The following is a 17,002-nucleotide window of genomic DNA, read 5'->3' on the forward strand; positions in this document are numbered from 1 at the left end:
TTTGTTCTGTGAGTCAGTCAAATTTGAGAAAAATTTAGAATAATTTAGAGTTGAAACAGTCGCTGATTTAAAAATGCGTTTTGAGTCCATCCATCCATCCATCTATCTATCCATTTTCTAAGCGGCTTCGTCCTTTTCAGGGTTACGGGGGGTGGGGGGGGGGGGGGAGGGGTTGGACCCAATCCCAGTTACTTTGGGTGAGGGTGGGGTTTTGGACAGTTCACCAGTCTGTCGCAGGGCGAACACATAGAGACACACAACCATTCACTCTCACATTCACACCTTAGGGTGACCAGTTAACCCAACATGCATGTTTTTGGACGGTGGGAGGAAGCCGGAGGACCTGGAGGGAACCCACGAACACACGCAGATAACATGCAGACTCCATACAAACTATTGTGGGTTAAATTCTTCATTTTATGTGGTAGTACAGGTAAAGGCAGCGCCATCGATTAAATCTGTTGTTGCATGGAAAGTTTCAGGCACGTCAAAGAGCCGAGGGGTGTGTCTGTCCGGGAATCCTATAAACAAGAGAACAATGGGCACCTCATGATAAAATCAAAAGTGAAGTGAAAACTAACCAGCAGTATGAACTCGTCCATCACCATGAAGCTGATTCTTCTCCTGACTCTCCTCTGGACCCTCTCAAGTTCAGGTAATTTGACTCCTTCATACAATTCAATGTCTTTACAGAGTCTGAAACTTCTGATTTAAAATCAACAAGAGTCACTTTATTCTGAGCCATGCTTCAGATGAGTTGAAAGACAAAAATGCAACCAAATCAATAAAACCAGCTGTATTTTTTTGTTAACGACTCAGCTTTTATGTGCTGTTCTAATAGGTATGGTATGGTTTTCTTACCTGAGGTTCAGAAGGATTTTCTCGTGTTGTGGACCATCTCACCTCTGGATTTTGACTCAATGTTTGAAATGAAATTTTGTTTCACTGTCTGTTTTTGTTCTCACAGTTGGAGCACTTCAGTGTTTGAGCTGCACAGATTCAGCCTGTTTACCGACACAATCTGTCACATGTTCCTCAGAGACCATGTGTATCACAGCTACTGCTGCTTTAGGTAATCACTTCAGCATCAAATAAAGTTTTAATAAATTACATGTTTTTCCATAATGCAGCATAAACTTACGTGTTGTTTGCGTACATGGTAACTGTTACTCTGCAGCCATTTTTGGGCAAAATCCATCACAACCAATCTTCAGGGGCTGTGCACCGTCCTCGCTGTGTCCAACTACTGGGAATCGAACATTTTCAGTCAATGTGGGTTTAGCAAGTGCACTCGTATCTGCCCGGTGCTGCAACACTGATGACTGCAACTCAGAAGCCCTGCCTGGTACGCACAAATGCATGAAATATCTATTTCAGGTTTACAAAAAAAAAAAGATAATCTAAAATCATATGACTTCTTTTTTGTTTTTCAGCACCGAACATTCAATCAGCTCCACCTAATGGTCGAGAGTGTCTCAGCTGTTTCCCAGGCCGCTATTGTTCCTTCCCACAGCCGTGCCGAGGGGTTGAGGACTTTTGCTTTAATGGAATTGGTAAGACTTGATGTTGTAATATAAAATATGGCTACTGAAAGTCACAGATTTCAAATCTCATTGTGGTGTAAAAATACAAGCTAGTGTTTGAGTAAATGTCGTCACTTTGGAACATCTTGGGCTTAGTTGTTAACTTAATAGAACTATTGTGTTCAAACTATAGAAATCATCTGATAGAACTTTTTTTTGGAAGATCTTCAAATTGCTTTCCATAATAACGGCAAAATATCTCCATCCTTTAGAGTCGACTGAATTACACTAGAATGGATTGGATAAGATTAAGATTAGAATAAATTAGTTTAGGTTAGAATGTTTTCGTTAACACTGCAACACGTATTGGGTGGATCAGATTTTCTTGGATAGGTGTGTTCAGTCAGCTTAGATAGTGTGCAGCTTATTGCTGGACATTCATGCAGACGTTACACTGCAACACAGGTTTTCATTTAAAGTCTACGTCTTCTTTTAAAAGGAAAATATTTCTGGAAAAACAGTGTCATACTTTCAAACTCAACAAAAGCTTTTTTTTCCTTCCACAGTGTTCGATGGTTCCAGACTCATTCAAGTTGCTGGCTGTATTTCTAGGAACACATGTGAAGCTGCATCAGTTGTCAAAAGGTTACCATTTTTACAAAACATTGGGAATTTTACAAGTGGACCGACCTGTTGTGAGGGTGATTTGTGTAATGCTTTCACAACAACAACTGCTATGACAACAACTGCAGCAGTTACTCCCTCTTCAAATGTGAGAACCACGACCCCGACATCAGCTGCTACAACTGAGGCGCCATCAGGTAGGAGGAGACGACTCACCTGATATCACAAGTCGATAAATAAGCAGTGCTGCACCTATATGAAAAAAAAAGCCTAATACTGATGCACAATATTCATTTTCCTCTCACGGTTAATAGTTAAAAAATGTAACCAAATCAATAAAACCAGCTGTATTTTTTTGTGAATGACTCAGCTTTTATGTGCTGTTCTAATAGGTATGGGTTTCTTACCTGAGGTTCAGAAGGATTTTCTCGTGTTGTGGACCATCTCACCTCTGGATTTTGACTCAATGTTTGAAATGAAATTTTGTTTCACTGTCTGTTTTTGTTCTCACAGTTGGAGCACTTCAGTGTTTGAGCTGCACAGATTCAGCCTGTTTACCGACACAATCTGTCACATGTTCCTCAGAGACCATGTGTATCACAGCTACTGCTGCTTTAGGTAATCACTTCAGCATCAAATAAAGTTTTAATAAATTACATGTTTTTCCATAATGCAGCATAAACTTACGTGTTGTTTGCGTACATGGTAACTGTTACTCTGCAGTCATTTTTGGGCAAAATTCATCACAACCAATCTTCAGGGGCTGTGCACCGTCCTCGCTGTGTCCAACTACTGGGAATCGAACATTTTCAGTCAATGTGGGTTTAGCAAGTGCACTCGTATCTGCCCGGTGCTGCAACACTGATGACTGCAACTCAGAAGCCCTGCCTGGTACGCACAAATGCATGAAATATCTATTTCAGGTTTACAAAAAAAAAAAGATAATCTAAAATCATATGACTTCTTTTTTGTTTTTCAGCACCGAACATTCAATTAGCTCTACCTAATGGTCGAGAGTGTCTCAGCTGTTTCCCAGGCCGATATTGTTCCTTCCCACAGCCGTGTCGAGGGGTTGAGGACTTTTGCTTTAATGGAATTGGTAAGATTTGATGTTGTAATTTAAAATATGGCTACTGAAAGTCACAGATTTTAAATCTCATTGTGGTGTAAAAATACAAGCTAGTGTTTGAGTAAATGTCGTCACTTTGGAACATCTTGGGCTTAGTTGTTAACTTAATAGAACTATTGTGTTCAAACTATAGAAATCATCTGATAGAACTTTTTTTTTTAAGATCTTCAAATTGCTTTCCATAATAATGGCAAAATATCTCCATCCTTTAGAGTCGACTGAATTGCACTAGAATGGATTGGATAAGATTAAGATTAGAATAAATTAGTTTAGGTTAGAAAGTTTTCGTTAACACTGCAACACGTATTGGGTGGATCAGATTTTCTTGGATAGGTGTGTTCAGTCAGCTTAGAGAGTGTGCAGCTTATTGCTGGACATTCATGCAGACGTTACACTGCAACACAGGTTTTCATTTAAAGTCCACATCTTTTAAAAGGAAAATATTTCTGGAAAAACAGTGTCATACTTGCAAACTCAACAAAAGCTTTTTTTCCCCTTCCACAGTTCTCAATGGTTCCAGAGCCATTCAAGTTGCTGGCTGTATTTCTAGGAACACATGTGAAGCTGCATCAGTTGTCAAAAGGTTACCATTTTTACAAAACATTGGGAATTTTACAAGTGGACCGACCTGTTGTGAGGGTGATTTGTGTAACGCTTTCACAACAACAACTGCTATGACAACAACTGCAGCAGTTACTCCCTCTTCAAATGTGAGAACCACGACCCCGACATCAGCTGCTACAACTGAGGCGCCATCAGGTAGGAGGAGACGACTCACCTGATATCACAAGTCGATAAATAAGCAGTGCTGCACCTATATGAAAAAAAAAGCCTAATACTGATGCACAATATTCATTTTCCTCTCACGGTTAATAACTAATATGTACTGATATTTACTATATTACACCTTCTCATAAAGAGAAAGCTTCTCACATTGGTACAATTTAAAAATTGAAAAAGTCTCACTCCTTTGTTTTAAGCCATGATAATCCAGTGGGCTGTGGCATCCAGGCCACACCAGGGACTGGGAGAGGCGTTGCAGGTTCTCCTCTCCTGGTGTTCTGTCCTCCAGACATAACAGGAGTTGGATGACCGTTCTTGTGCTCCATGTTCTTTCCTCTGTTACACTAACTAACACGAATGTCTGAACCTTCACTCTCTGTGCGCTTTTTTTTTTTTTTTTTTTTGTCGATATGATCTCTCTTGAATAACAACCAGATAATCACAGTCATCACATCACTAAGGTGGAACACAAGCCAATCGCAACACTTCTTAGATCTGGTTTTGTCACGGTACATGGAGTTATGGTAGTCAACGAAGTCACGGTACAAACTTCAATGAGGGAGTCCAGCAAATTCGTTTTTTTTTTTTTTTTTTGGCTCCATCAATCTCAAAAGACCATGGGTTTTGAAGCCAGGGCAAAGTTAAGGAGGAACTGAGATGCCCAGTCGACAGATCCCCCTTCTCAGCCTCGCTGGTCGTGTCCAACGGAAGGGACTGGCCCATGCAGTTGGTACGAACATGGCTACAGGAGTTGCTGGAAGGTGCTGCAATGCGACGACCAACCGCCTTCGGGACTCCATTCCGGATTTTTCTGTCGGAGGGGTCTCCCTTAGCCTTTGTCACTCCCGTGATGACCACAAGGCAGTGGTGCTAGTTTACCCATAGCTGGGGGTTGCGACATGCAGACAGGAGGAGACAGGAATCGAATTAACAACCTTCCGATTGTGAGATGACTGCTCCCTCCACTAAACCACACCTGCCCCAGCAAATCTAACCATATCTTAAAGGTACTCTCTGACTCCCACGGGACGGGGGACATGGGTGGCTTTATTTCCTCTTGTATTCCTGACTGTCTGCATCATCCTCGTCTGTTTTTCTTCTGCTCAGCATCAGACATTAGACTGACCCCTGATATTCTGCTGCTCCAATAAAGTACCAGTTGACTGATTACTTTCTCAGCAAGTGCAACTATAGGAAGGACATTTATGGACCACTTGTCAAAGAACAATTTCTGATCCTGTTGCTTGGGTATTGAACGAAGTTTGGACACCCCTGATCTAGAACAAGCTTCTCACTGATTGGGGCAGTTTTCATCTTTGAGCTGAGATGACCTACAAGCGGCTCAGAGGATCTGGTTCTGTTCCTGATTCATTTTGAGTATTGGAATGCTGGGCACGGGAACAGAAGCTACATCTTCATTTTCTTCCATTTCACTGTTTGCTCATACACATGTACGAGCACAGACATACACACAAGTTTGTTATTGGATAAGTTGCTCATTGTCCAGTCCATCACACCTGTATTGTTACTTCAGGGCAACATCTGCATTTTTCAACATTCTGCAACATTTTAAAAAAGCCTTGAAGACAAAATAGGACCATAAAGGTGGTGCTGTAAAGGGTGAACATACTTTTTTTTCATGAAAGACTGTTTCTCATTACCCAGGCACCCACTGGGCTTGTCACACCAGTCTCCTACTCCATGGCTTAGACTACTTCAGTATCTCTTTATACAAATCCAGCAGTGACTATCCAGTTGAACGACTTCCTGTGCACGGCACGCCCTCTTTTCTTGTGATTCTTGTTTGTCAAATATTTCTGTAGCACCACTCCTCTAAATCCTCTAAATCATCTTGTCCACTTGCTTCTGACGAATATTTTTACTGAACCAGTTAAAAAAAACTTTGAATGAGAGAAATGTTGTACTTTAGAGAGTGTGCAGTGAAATCTTCATTTCACTCAACAGCAGGATCAAAGTAACAAATCACCTGGGTTCTTCTCACAGCCTCTGCAAAGACAAACAGACACACAAACAAAAAAACCCTCAAAAAGCTTGACATTGTCCATTTATCCCCCATGCTCCTGATTGGCTGGCCGATCAGGCAGAGCTCTTTGAATAGAATTATGTTTCAGCACATCCGGGACTCTTTCATTGAAAAAAAAGAAAATTCTGTTAATTGAGATGAGCAGTGCACAGAACTGACATGTCTCACTTACCAAAGATAAAAAAATAAGTGAACTACAAAACAATGACACATAAAAGAACTATCGCAAATAGTTTTTTTTTTTTTTTTTCTATCTTGAGCTAAATGATTCCAATCATTTGTGTTTCAGGGCCGGACACTGTGTCAGCTAATGATCGGACGTGTTATGTTTGTGTCCCTGGTGGAGACTGCTCTGGGGAACTCTCATGTCAAGGAGTGGAGGGCATGTGTTTTATTGGGATCGGTAAGACTTCATTAATTTTAATTTTAGAATTCCAGTTCAATTCTAAAAAAAAATGCATATATGGTTTCAGCTATAAAATTAATCAAAATGATGTGGTCCAAACAAAAGAAATAACTTCAGACGTCTTCCTATTCCTCTTTTGGAGGACATTGTTTTCCATGATAACAACATTCAGTGGTGCTCTCTGTCCATTAGAGTGATTAAATTGGATGAGGATCAGTTAGGGAAGATAAAATTAGATCACATTAGATTAAAATAATTTTGTTTAGGAGTGTATTGTATTTGAGGAGATCAGATTGTACTGGACAGGTGTGTTATAAGAAAATCAACTGCGATGTCAGCAGCTCACTGCAGGACATTGCGATATTTTTGATGCTTTTAAAATGAAATAATAGACTTTTTTCTTTTCTTTTTTTTCTTTTCTTTTGCAGTGTCAAATGGTTCCAGTGAAGTTCAAGTTGCTGGCTGTATTTCTCAAAATTTATGTGAAGCTGTAGAAGTTCAAGTAGAGCTACCATTTCTGGATGGCATTGGGGTTTTTATCAGTGGACCGACCTGTTGTCTGGGCAATTTGTGCAATGCTTTCAACACAACAACTCCTCTGACCCCACCTATAACAAATGTGACATCCACTTTCCCAGGTAAGATTTGATGAACCACAGTAACTGATTAAACTCATACTACAAGAAGATAAGACTACAAGATAACAATGTCAGCCTATCAACAATTCTGTGATGCTGAATTCTTCACACTCATAGTTTGACATTCAAAGTCATGATCAGTGACTTCAGTGTCGTTCTTCACATTACATTCTCGACTATCTCACCACTGGATATTGACGTAATGTTTGGGATGAAATTTTGCTTCACTGACTGTTTTTCTTCTCATTGCAGTTCAACCTCTTCAGTGTTTGCACTGCACAGATGAAGACTGTCTTTCTGATGAATCTTCCGCATGTCCCTCAGAGACCATGTGTTTCGCAGCTGCTTCTTCTCAATGTATTCATCCCATCATATGATGGCATTTTTATTCACATTATTGTTTGTGTGTAATATGAAGTAATTTTCTTAAGATTTCTTGAGTGGTAGTATTTTTTAACACTATGTTCTCTGTGGGTTAAGCCATGGGAGAGCGCCTTCAAGTCGTCGACAGAGGCTGTGCAGGCTCCTCCCTGTGTCCAACCACTGGAAATGAATTATTTGGAGCCAGTGTGGGTTCATCAACTACAGTTGTATATACCCAGTGCTGCAACACTGATAACTGCAACAGATTATCTCCACTGTTTGGTATGTATGTAAATAAGTAGTGATGCATCAACATGAAAAATCTGTCTGGCATGATAAATCCTAATCACTGATAACTGTTATTCACTGACATTGAATATATCTTTGTGATAATTAAAAAAAAAAAGATGTCCCGTGAACAGCTTTTGTACATACTGAGCATGTGCCAAACTTGTTTTATGTGCAGTCCATGTAAAATTAAACTATATTCATGCAGCTTTTGATAGATGTTGGAGGTGACGGAGGGGGTGGATCAACAAAACCACAAAAGCCGTGGCCAAGACAGCGGCAGTATAGCCCAGATAGGAATTTCCACACAAAGCCAACCATAAAACATGGCACAGCTAGTGCTGAGGTGAAATAGTCTGAGACACAGTCTGAGAAAAAGTCTGAATAAAGAACCAGATTACATTCCAGTAAACACTGTAAAAAAAAAAAAAAAAAAAAAAAAAAGTACAGTCACACTGATAGCTGGAATATGTGCCATGATGTTGTGATAAGTATACAACAAGCAACCAACCTGAGTGCAAATTACAATTCAGTGCTTCTGACTGCCCATGATTACTGAATGAGAGTGCGGGGCTGTCGGTCCGAGGGCGCCCACATGTTCCCTCCTGATGCCAGATATGTTTTCATGTCAAATAATTTGAGAATTTTGAAAATGTTCATTCACATCAAAATTGGAACCAAAGTTGAGACACCTGCAATCTGTGAAACATCCAGAATCTGTCAAACATCATATAAAAACATCCTAAAGTATTAGAAACATACTCTAACTATCCCATAGCAGCAGTTATAACAGACAATGTGGTTTTGCTTATTTCCCCAAATTGAAATTCTCAAAGAGAATGAAATTCTGAACTGAACCTTTTAGATTGATGTTTTTGTGTAAATTATTCCAATCAATTCAATTTCAGTGGGAGTCAATCAGACAGAAAATGGACTGCTTTGTTTCTTTTGTGGGCCTGGTGATGGAAACTGCTCCAGTGTAATGCAGTGTAGAGGAGGTCACGACAGGTGTTTTTATGGAATGGGTAAGACTTTCTATCATTATCTTCCTCTCTCTCTCTCTCTCTCTCTCTCTCTCTCTCTCTCTCTCTCTCTCTCTCTCTCTCTCTCTCTCTCTCTCTCTCTCTCTCTGTGTGTGTGTGTGTGTTTGTCAAAAAATATTTTTTTGAGATTTTTAAATTTAAAATAATTTTATCAAGAGAAATGTTTCAGCAGACAGTTTTCCTTTGTTAGAATTACGACACTCTTATTAATCTCAAATGTTATTCTGATGCACAGTTGTGATAAATCACCATGGTCGTATGTTCCCAGTGAAGAATTCAGAGAGCAATAGATTGCAATTAGTAAGTTCTACATATCCATTTGTGTCTCCCAAACTAACAGTTGTATTTTTATTTACAGTAAAAATACACAAAATGAAGAAAACCACTCTGTCCTTAGAAAATCAGTTTTAATTTTGTAATTTCTATGTTGCAAAGTGGCATATGTCGAATGAAATTTGTTGGAGCAAGTCAGTCAGAGTCCAGCAGTCCAGAGCAGGATTACTATTGCAACAACACATCATCAGTAGGGTAAAACTAACCTGTCTTACGACAGTCTAAACCCAGCTCACGTTCCCTATTAGTGGGTGAACAACCCAACGCTCTCAAACCTGGAGGCTCCATTACGATAGCATGTCACAATCTATGTTTCTTTTCAGAAAGAATTCTCAATATTTCCTTCAAACGCTGTTCCTGGTGTCTTCCACAGAGAATGCAGAGGCTCCCAGTCCAGTGGCTGGCTGTATATCTGCAAACGCTTGTGGAGCGGGACTAGATTTTCAGGACCTGCTGTTTGGGAGAAAGTACTATCTTGCCAGCGAACTGACCTGTTGTGACTTCGACATGTGCAATGATGACAAGTCAACAACTTCAACAACCATCACAACTCCAACAACTCCAACTCCAGGTATGTGCCAGTTGTGAAAATTAACCTACTCCATACTTTATTTTAGTGTTTTCCAACACTCGAAGAGACATAGAGATAGACAGAGGATGAGAGGGACTAAGAAATACACATTAAAAAGTGAATATTTTGAAAAACCAAATGTTTGATAAACAAAGATCCTTGCATTATGCTAAATGGACTACACTTATATAGTGCTTTTTACCCTGCACTGACAGAGCCCAAAGCGCTTTACACTGCAATATCACATTCACCCATTCACACTCACATTCACACACCAGTGGAGGTGGCTGCCATGTGGCGTCTATCCACTGGGGGCGATGTAGGGTTCAGTGTGTTGCCCAAGGACACTTCAACATGCAGACAGGGGGAGACAGAAATCGAACTAACAACCTTCCGATTGAGAGACGACTGCCCTCCCCACTGATTATCTCCTACAGCCCTGTGCTGTAACTCTTGAATATCTAGGTTAAAAAAATAATTAATCCTCTCTTACAAGACATGGAATAAACCACTCAACCATGATTGCAACCCAGCAAATTAACAAGGCAGGTCTGGGACGACTGAGCCCAGGATTCTTCAGCTTCACTAGAAACACTGACTGCTGTGGGGTCCACGAGTTACACTTGTGTGTTTGTAGCCACAGACCCATGCCCCACACTACACTGGACATCCACACGATGCTTGGACCTCTGGTGGGGCAGCTCATATAATGTATGATGGTGCTGAGTGCAGAGGCCATAGTGACGTGGTTGAAGTCACCCGAGATGACGATGATGACGAAGGAACTCGGGTGTTGAGTCTGTGGCCGAGCTGTTGCAGAGTGGATGGTGTCGCAGGCAGATGGAGGGTCAGCAGAGGGAGGAATATAAACGGCCACGATGATATTGTTGGAAAACTCACATGTCAAAAAGTACGGCCTGCGACGAACAGTGAGCAGGCAGCAGACGGCGGATATCAGCGACACAACTTGAAATCCCCCGTATAATTTACACTGACACGTCGGGAACCTACCTAATGGGGCCATAACTGCATTTGCACTTCATGCCACTAGGTGTGCTTTTTGCATGTTAGGCCTTATATTACACAGACACCACAGAAGAAGAAGGGCCCCTGAAGTGCAGGTTGTCTCTGCATGTCATGAGAAAAAGCCGACAGGACGTGGTAATATGTTCAGTGATGCCATGCAGCGTTTTTCAGTAAAAGAGAAGAACTGAACGATCGTTTCCGCACATTTTATTTACTTAGTAGCAGTTAAGCTGTATCACAAGTAGTTCCTGTACTCAGGAGACCAGATTCTCCCTGGCAGACACTGGCTCAGCCTCATGCCGCCCGGACCCTGATAGACGAGTTTGCAGAGAGAAAAGCCAGGAAGGTGCAGCTGTAAGATAAGCAGAGGCAAGCAGAGCTGTTGTGTATTTAAATGATCAAGAGCTTTTAATCTGTTGTTCTGGTGCGCCGTCGCCACATTGTGTTAGGAAGCTGAGCTGTAATGCTCAACCTCTTTTATTTTTTCTTCTCTTTTTTTCCACACAAGACCATTTCTAATGACTGACAGATATTTGACTTTCATGGGCGTTTTTTTTTTTACCTTCATCTGAGAGTGTTTTTTTTTTTTTTTTTTTTTTTGAAAAATGTATCATTTCTGGCATTGGGGGTACATATAACAATTCTGCATGAGGGCCCAGTGTTAGGTAAATACGCCACTGTGTAAAATGTATATGCATTTTTTGTATATGATTGTATATTTGTATATGACCATCGTAATTTAAGTCCACGGTGAACCGTCTTTATATTCTTCATCACACTAACAGTTTACCTGATGCTCTCCAGTCACACAAGTTTCTCAGACAGCGTAAAGTCTTTCTACTAATCTATTTCAAATTTTGCACTGTATCTTCTTCTGGCATAATTTTTCTTGCTCTCTCAGCTAAATATATTAGTCACAGAGGTTTTTCGGGGGGTACATATAGCAGCTTTCCAGTGTCATACTGTCACATCTATATGATTTGATATATAAGTGGTGTGACCACCCAAACAACTAAAAGATAGTGAGATTCATCTTTGGGAGCTTCTCCAGTGGTGGACCAGAGCTTGGAGAAGCCATTTTGTAATTAGAGGTTCACTGGTTTGAATCTTGCTGCTGCACCACTGTGGGTCCCTGAGAAAGTATTTATTTTAGGTAATAACAACTTGGTCTTAAATTTATACTTCCGTCCACTTGGCTCAGAGAGTACATTTGAGCACTGAGGTTTATGTGATGTTTCTAATTCCCTACAGATTTTGAACCACATTTGGGCCTACGGATAAGGGTAGCTGCTTTTCAAGGGATCAACGATACAACTATCATAGATGCTGTAACGAAGGTATGTAAAACAATCTGCTTACCGATGAAGTCAACAGAAGGAAAACCTTTTAATGTCTGCCTTTATCCTCACTCTAGTTTTTGAAAGAGCAGATTCTGAATGGGACAGTCCACACAGTCAACGTGACATCCATTAAAGAAGACGGATCCACCACATAGAGGAACCAGATTAAAGGAAACAGGATGTGTGCTTCGTACCATCAGTAATGGAACATGATGCAGAGAAAAAAATGTGCATCATTTGCGAGCAGTGATCCTCATCATTTAAGTTTGTTTAAAAACACCCTCTGATTAAGGATTTAGATTTATCAAATGTTAATGTTGATTCCTATCGATTCATGCAAATATGGGTAATTTAAGATATCACACATTAACCTCACATTCATGTGCTTGGAATGTGTGAGGACGTCTGTATCCAGGAAGAACATGGAAACTCCACACTGAACAGCGTCGACCCCAGATTGCTGTGAGATGCCTCTGACTGGCCTGTTTTTAACCAGTGAGCCACGTCTTTTTACTGTTGTGGTTTTGGTGGCATGGAGCCTCATTCCTTCTTAAATCTTCTTTCCTTTTGAAACTTTGTTTCAGGGCTGTTTGATTCTTCAGACCAGGTTTGAGGCTTTGACAGATAAGATTAAACTATATCTCACATTAATTTTTTTTTTTTGTTGTTTATTCAAAGATGTTTTTTTTTCTGTTGTCGTTTTGTTGTTTCTTGTTTTGAATTAATGCAATTTTATATTTCACACAAGCAGAGGTGCTCGTGTAAAAAAAAAAAAAGGTAAACCACTGGTAAACATACTGATTCATCATTTTTCTGGAATGGGAAAACATGTGTTATGTAACAACTGATATGGTGTTTGTGTTCTTTTGGGAATAAAATTTGAGCACATGAGCCCTGAAAATCATTGCTTTCTGGTTTTATAGACATTTAGCTCAATGTCTCAACTCTTTTGGCATGTGAGTGTATCTGTCCATCCGTGTTCATCTTGAGATAGACTGGTGAACTGTTCAGATATAAATTGGTGAATTCCTCATGGTTATGCTTTATTTTCATCATTTTAAAATCTCACTACTATTTGAACAATGAAAACAATGAAGAAGGCCTCATGCTGCAGACGATCAGGCGATGTAATGGGAAGTCACCAGAATCAATATCTCCAAATGTTTCACAAACTGAATCTTATCTTATATAAAACAAAAAATCGTAGCTTTGTGATGTTCCTTGGACAGTACTGAGCACGATTTGTGGAGAGATGTTGCAATAGTCATCAATAAGGTTGTAGTTCAAGTATTTGGACACTTGATGGCAGTGGCATGAGTTAGTGGCTCTCAACCTTTTTCAAGTGTTTTACCTCGAACATTTTTTTTTCATTCATCAAGGCAAAAGTTTTTTGGTTGAAGAAGCAGATAAAGAAATAAAATGCAACATGAGGTTATTAGTTTATGATGCACTGAATTTTAAGCTCATTTGCAGTGGTGCTTCTTGAACAATTTGAAAAAAGATGAAAAATAACTTTCAACTAAAACAAATAGGCGATTCAATTACAGATAAAGATTTCTACATGTAGAAGTAATCACCTTAATGTGCACCTTTTTGGGATTTTAATAAAGAACCATCTGGATTCATGCACCTGTTTGTGAATATTTGTATGATGCAAGGTCGGTTCATGGGGGAAATTATGGGTTTATGGGCATGAAATGGAAGTGTTTAATTAATATGGAATTCAGTTGATGACGTTACTGAGGTTTTACTTAATAAATATACTTTTTTAAGAATTTTTAAATTGCTGCTATTATGAAAAAAATCTCTTGTACCCAATGGCATATCTTCGAGTACCCCTAGGATACCAGCACCCCCATTTGAGAACCACTGAGTTAGACTAGTATCACTGAGCAAGAGAAGAGCAGGAGGTAATGTCTGACCCACAGATGGTAAATACAGTGGTTACAGCTTTCCTGACGTTACCCATAGCATTTCAAAATCCCGTTCTGAAGACTTCAGTGAGTTCAGCAGGACGTCTCCACATTGAACATTTGAAACCAGATGTAAATGTGATTGGTCCAGCCTGTCACGTGACCGCATCACGTGAACAGAGGAGGCGCCATGATAGGGCGATTTATGCAAACTCCACACGAAGACTCTACCAGGTGCCAACCTCCACACATAAACCATGAAGATAATGCGGAAGTGCAAAAAAGATGTAATTCCGGGGTTATTCCAACAGGGGGCGATGATGCTGGTTTCAAAAAGAGCCCCGGTCTCATTGAAACCCATTCAAAAATGCCGATTTTCAGAGTGCAAATAAACATATAAAGCGCCCAGTTTCAGAACATGTTTTCACCAAACTCTGATTTTCACATAAATCATGTGTTGATTTTATATTACGAGTTAAAGTTTTGCATAAATTGCCCTATCACAGCGCCTCCTCTGTCCATTTGAGGCGGTCACATGACAGGCTGGACCAATCACATTTACATCCGGTTTCAAATGTTCGATATGGAGACATCCTGCTTTACTCTCCGAAATCTTCAGAACAGGATTATGTAACTCTATGGGTGACGTCACGGAAGCTCTATCCATTATATTTACGATCTATGGATTCCACACAAAGTGTGTGACATTCAGAGTGAGCTACATTCATCTGACATGGTTTCAGGACTCAAAAAGGCTTGACACAGCACTCTAATTATTAAATGACAGAGAAATTAGTGGTGGAGGTCACTGAAGCAGGTTGGGAACAAGGAACCGACAACAGGATGCAAACAGTAACTGAAACAGGGAAAGCAGAGAAACTCAACACCCATGTCAGTCTTTTTAGTAATGTTGATTAGTTCCCTCTGCATGTAGCATCCTGGGGCTGAGCTAATTATTGACAAGATTAGTTCCCATAACCCCAGCAGCGAGCTGTTAAAAAGAGAAGACATGGATTGCTCTAATAGAAAGTAAATATTAAAGCTAGGGTTGGCGATTTGAATGAGATACATTTTTTTTAAATACTGGTTAAAATGATCTTTATGACCCGATGGGAAGCAACTCATAGCATGTTTTTAAAGTAGTTTGGAAAATATCCGCTATCTACAGCCGGAGTAAAACGGGAAAAACAGCAACCAATAGTCTTGAGGGGACACCTTTTTTTAAACCAATTAAATCCCTTCACCGTTCGACCTGCCCCCTGCGCGTACATGCCATTGGCGTGCACTGACCCTGGTTCAGTACGCGCGTAGAAGGACGAAGAGTCGTTGCAGAATGGCGGAGACGAATGTTTGGGGGTTTACTTACCGTTGAGTGCGCCATAACTTGGTGTAGTGCAAATAAAGAAAAACGAAGAAACGAAGCGCTGAGGACAGGTTACGCCAGGAACGCACTGGGCGCGGAAGTGCCGCGCGCCGCGAACGTCTCCGCGTCTCCGCTCCCAACGGGAGCTCCTCCAATGGGGTGGGAGCTGGGCGAAGCTAGCTAGGAGGAGCCTTGGGGAGATGCTACATGCTAACGCTAGTTTTCCAAGATTGCCAACCCTAGCTTTAAAATTAAAATATGAAAAGTAAATATTAAAATTCCAAAATAAGAAGGAAGGGCAGCTGGTAAAGAAGGAGAAAGGATTCAGCCCAAAAGTTGACAAAAGCATATCACTTTCTTCTGGTCAGATATCTGACACTGCAGTTTCTGACAAATTAAAAATACTCACATTATTCTATGATAAGTAGTGCAAATACATGTTCCCCTTTTATTCTACTGTCAAAGTTTTTCATCCTCTGCTGCTTTTTTTCACAGACTTCTCTGTCTTTATTTGCGTACAATTCTGTTCTTTTAGTAAATCGACACTAAAGATCCTCATAAATAATAGTTTTTCCAAGTTCAAGCTGAACAATAGATGATTATTCTATTGCATTGGAGGGGGAAACAAAATGAAGTGATAAATCTACAGAAGGTGGGGTAGATCTGAGACCTGAGATAATGAATATAAATAATAGTAATAACAACAACAACAACAATAATAATAATAATAATAATAATAATAATAATAATAATAATAATAATAATAATAATAATAATAATAATTAATCTTAATAATAATGGTAAATAAATAAAATAAAACAACCTCCATTAACAACAACAACAACAACAACAACAACAAGAAGAACAACAACAACAACAAAACATCATAGTTGGGTGCCTCGCATAAATTTATTTTACAGGGGTCTGCAACCTTTACAGCCAAGAGATTTTTTTTCTAATGTTCTCTGCTGATCAAAATAACATTTATGGAGTCATACAGTTTCATTAACTTCATGTCTTTAAGGTTAGCAATACAAGTCATAGCTGTAATTTATGTGAGTAAAGTCTTGTCTGTGTTTGTCCACATTAAATGACCTCTTCTTATAAAAGGTGGCAGGAAGCTGGAACTATCCGGCTGTTACCTGGTAACAGTTTATACTATATTATTACTAACAGTACCAAGCACACACCCTGTTTCCTTCAACGTGGTTCTTCTATGAGGTGGATCCGTCTTCTCTAATGGAGGTGACATTGACCGTGTGGATTGTCCCATTCAGAATCTGGTCTTTCAAAAACTAGATTGAGATCAAGAATTGAGATGAAAGAGAGATTAACAGTTTTTCTGTTAATGACTTCATGAGTAAACTTACTGTTTTACACACCTTCACCACAGCATCAATGATTGTTGCATTTCTGATGCCCTGAAAGGCAGCTATCCTTATCCGTAGGCCCAAGACTGGTTCGAGGTCTGTCAGGAATTCAAAACGCTGATTAATTAATGCAGGGCTGACAAAATATACATTTTTAATATCAAGACTACTCACAGAATTAGGGTTACGGTTAGCAAATGCCTCAAAGAAAAAAAATAGCTGATAGACTTTTGTTACAACAACTT

General features: G+C 39.9%; 1 protein-coding gene across 2 annotated transcripts in view; it reads left to right on the plus strand.

The window, feature by feature from the left end:
- Positions 1–13,002, plus strand: part of LOC115381864 (uncharacterized threonine-rich GPI-anchored glycoprotein PJ4664.02-like) — a 42,384-nt gene extending 29,382 nt beyond the window's left edge. The window contains exons 1-17 of one of the 2 annotated variants that reach the window (XM_030083492.1): positions 546–655; positions 968–1,072; positions 1,178–1,345; positions 1,434–1,553; positions 2,090–2,344; positions 2,661–2,765; positions 2,871–3,038; positions 3,127–3,246; positions 3,781–4,035; positions 6,393–6,506; positions 6,938–7,147; positions 7,400–7,504; positions 7,628–7,792; positions 8,707–8,823; positions 9,548–9,745; positions 12,023–12,108; positions 12,186–13,002. In XM_030083492.1, coding sequence (XP_029939352.1) covers positions 589–655; positions 968–1,072; positions 1,178–1,345; positions 1,434–1,553; positions 2,090–2,344; positions 2,661–2,765; positions 2,871–3,038; positions 3,127–3,246; positions 3,781–4,035; positions 6,393–6,506; positions 6,938–7,147; positions 7,400–7,504; positions 7,628–7,792; positions 8,707–8,823; positions 9,548–9,745; positions 12,023–12,108; positions 12,186–12,266 — 2,439 coding nt within the window. In that variant the 5' untranslated portion in view covers positions 546–588 and the 3' untranslated portion in view covers positions 12,267–13,002. Of the gene's footprint in view, positions 1–545; positions 656–967; positions 1,073–1,177; positions 1,346–1,433; positions 1,554–2,089; positions 2,345–2,660; positions 2,766–2,870; positions 3,039–3,126; positions 3,247–3,780; positions 4,036–6,392; positions 6,507–6,937; positions 7,148–7,399; positions 7,505–7,627; positions 7,793–8,706; positions 8,824–9,547; positions 9,746–12,022; positions 12,109–12,185 lie in introns of those variants that run through there. The other variant, XM_030083491.1, reaches the window with a different exon arrangement.
- The last annotated feature ends 4,000 nt before the right edge of the window (positions 13,003–17,002 follow it).

This window comes from Salarias fasciatus, chromosome 23 (genome assembly GCF_902148845.1).
Source record: "Salarias fasciatus chromosome 23, fSalaFa1.1, whole genome shotgun sequence".
NCBI classification, from domain to species: Eukaryota; Metazoa; Chordata; class Actinopteri; order Blenniiformes; family Blenniidae; genus Salarias; species Salarias fasciatus.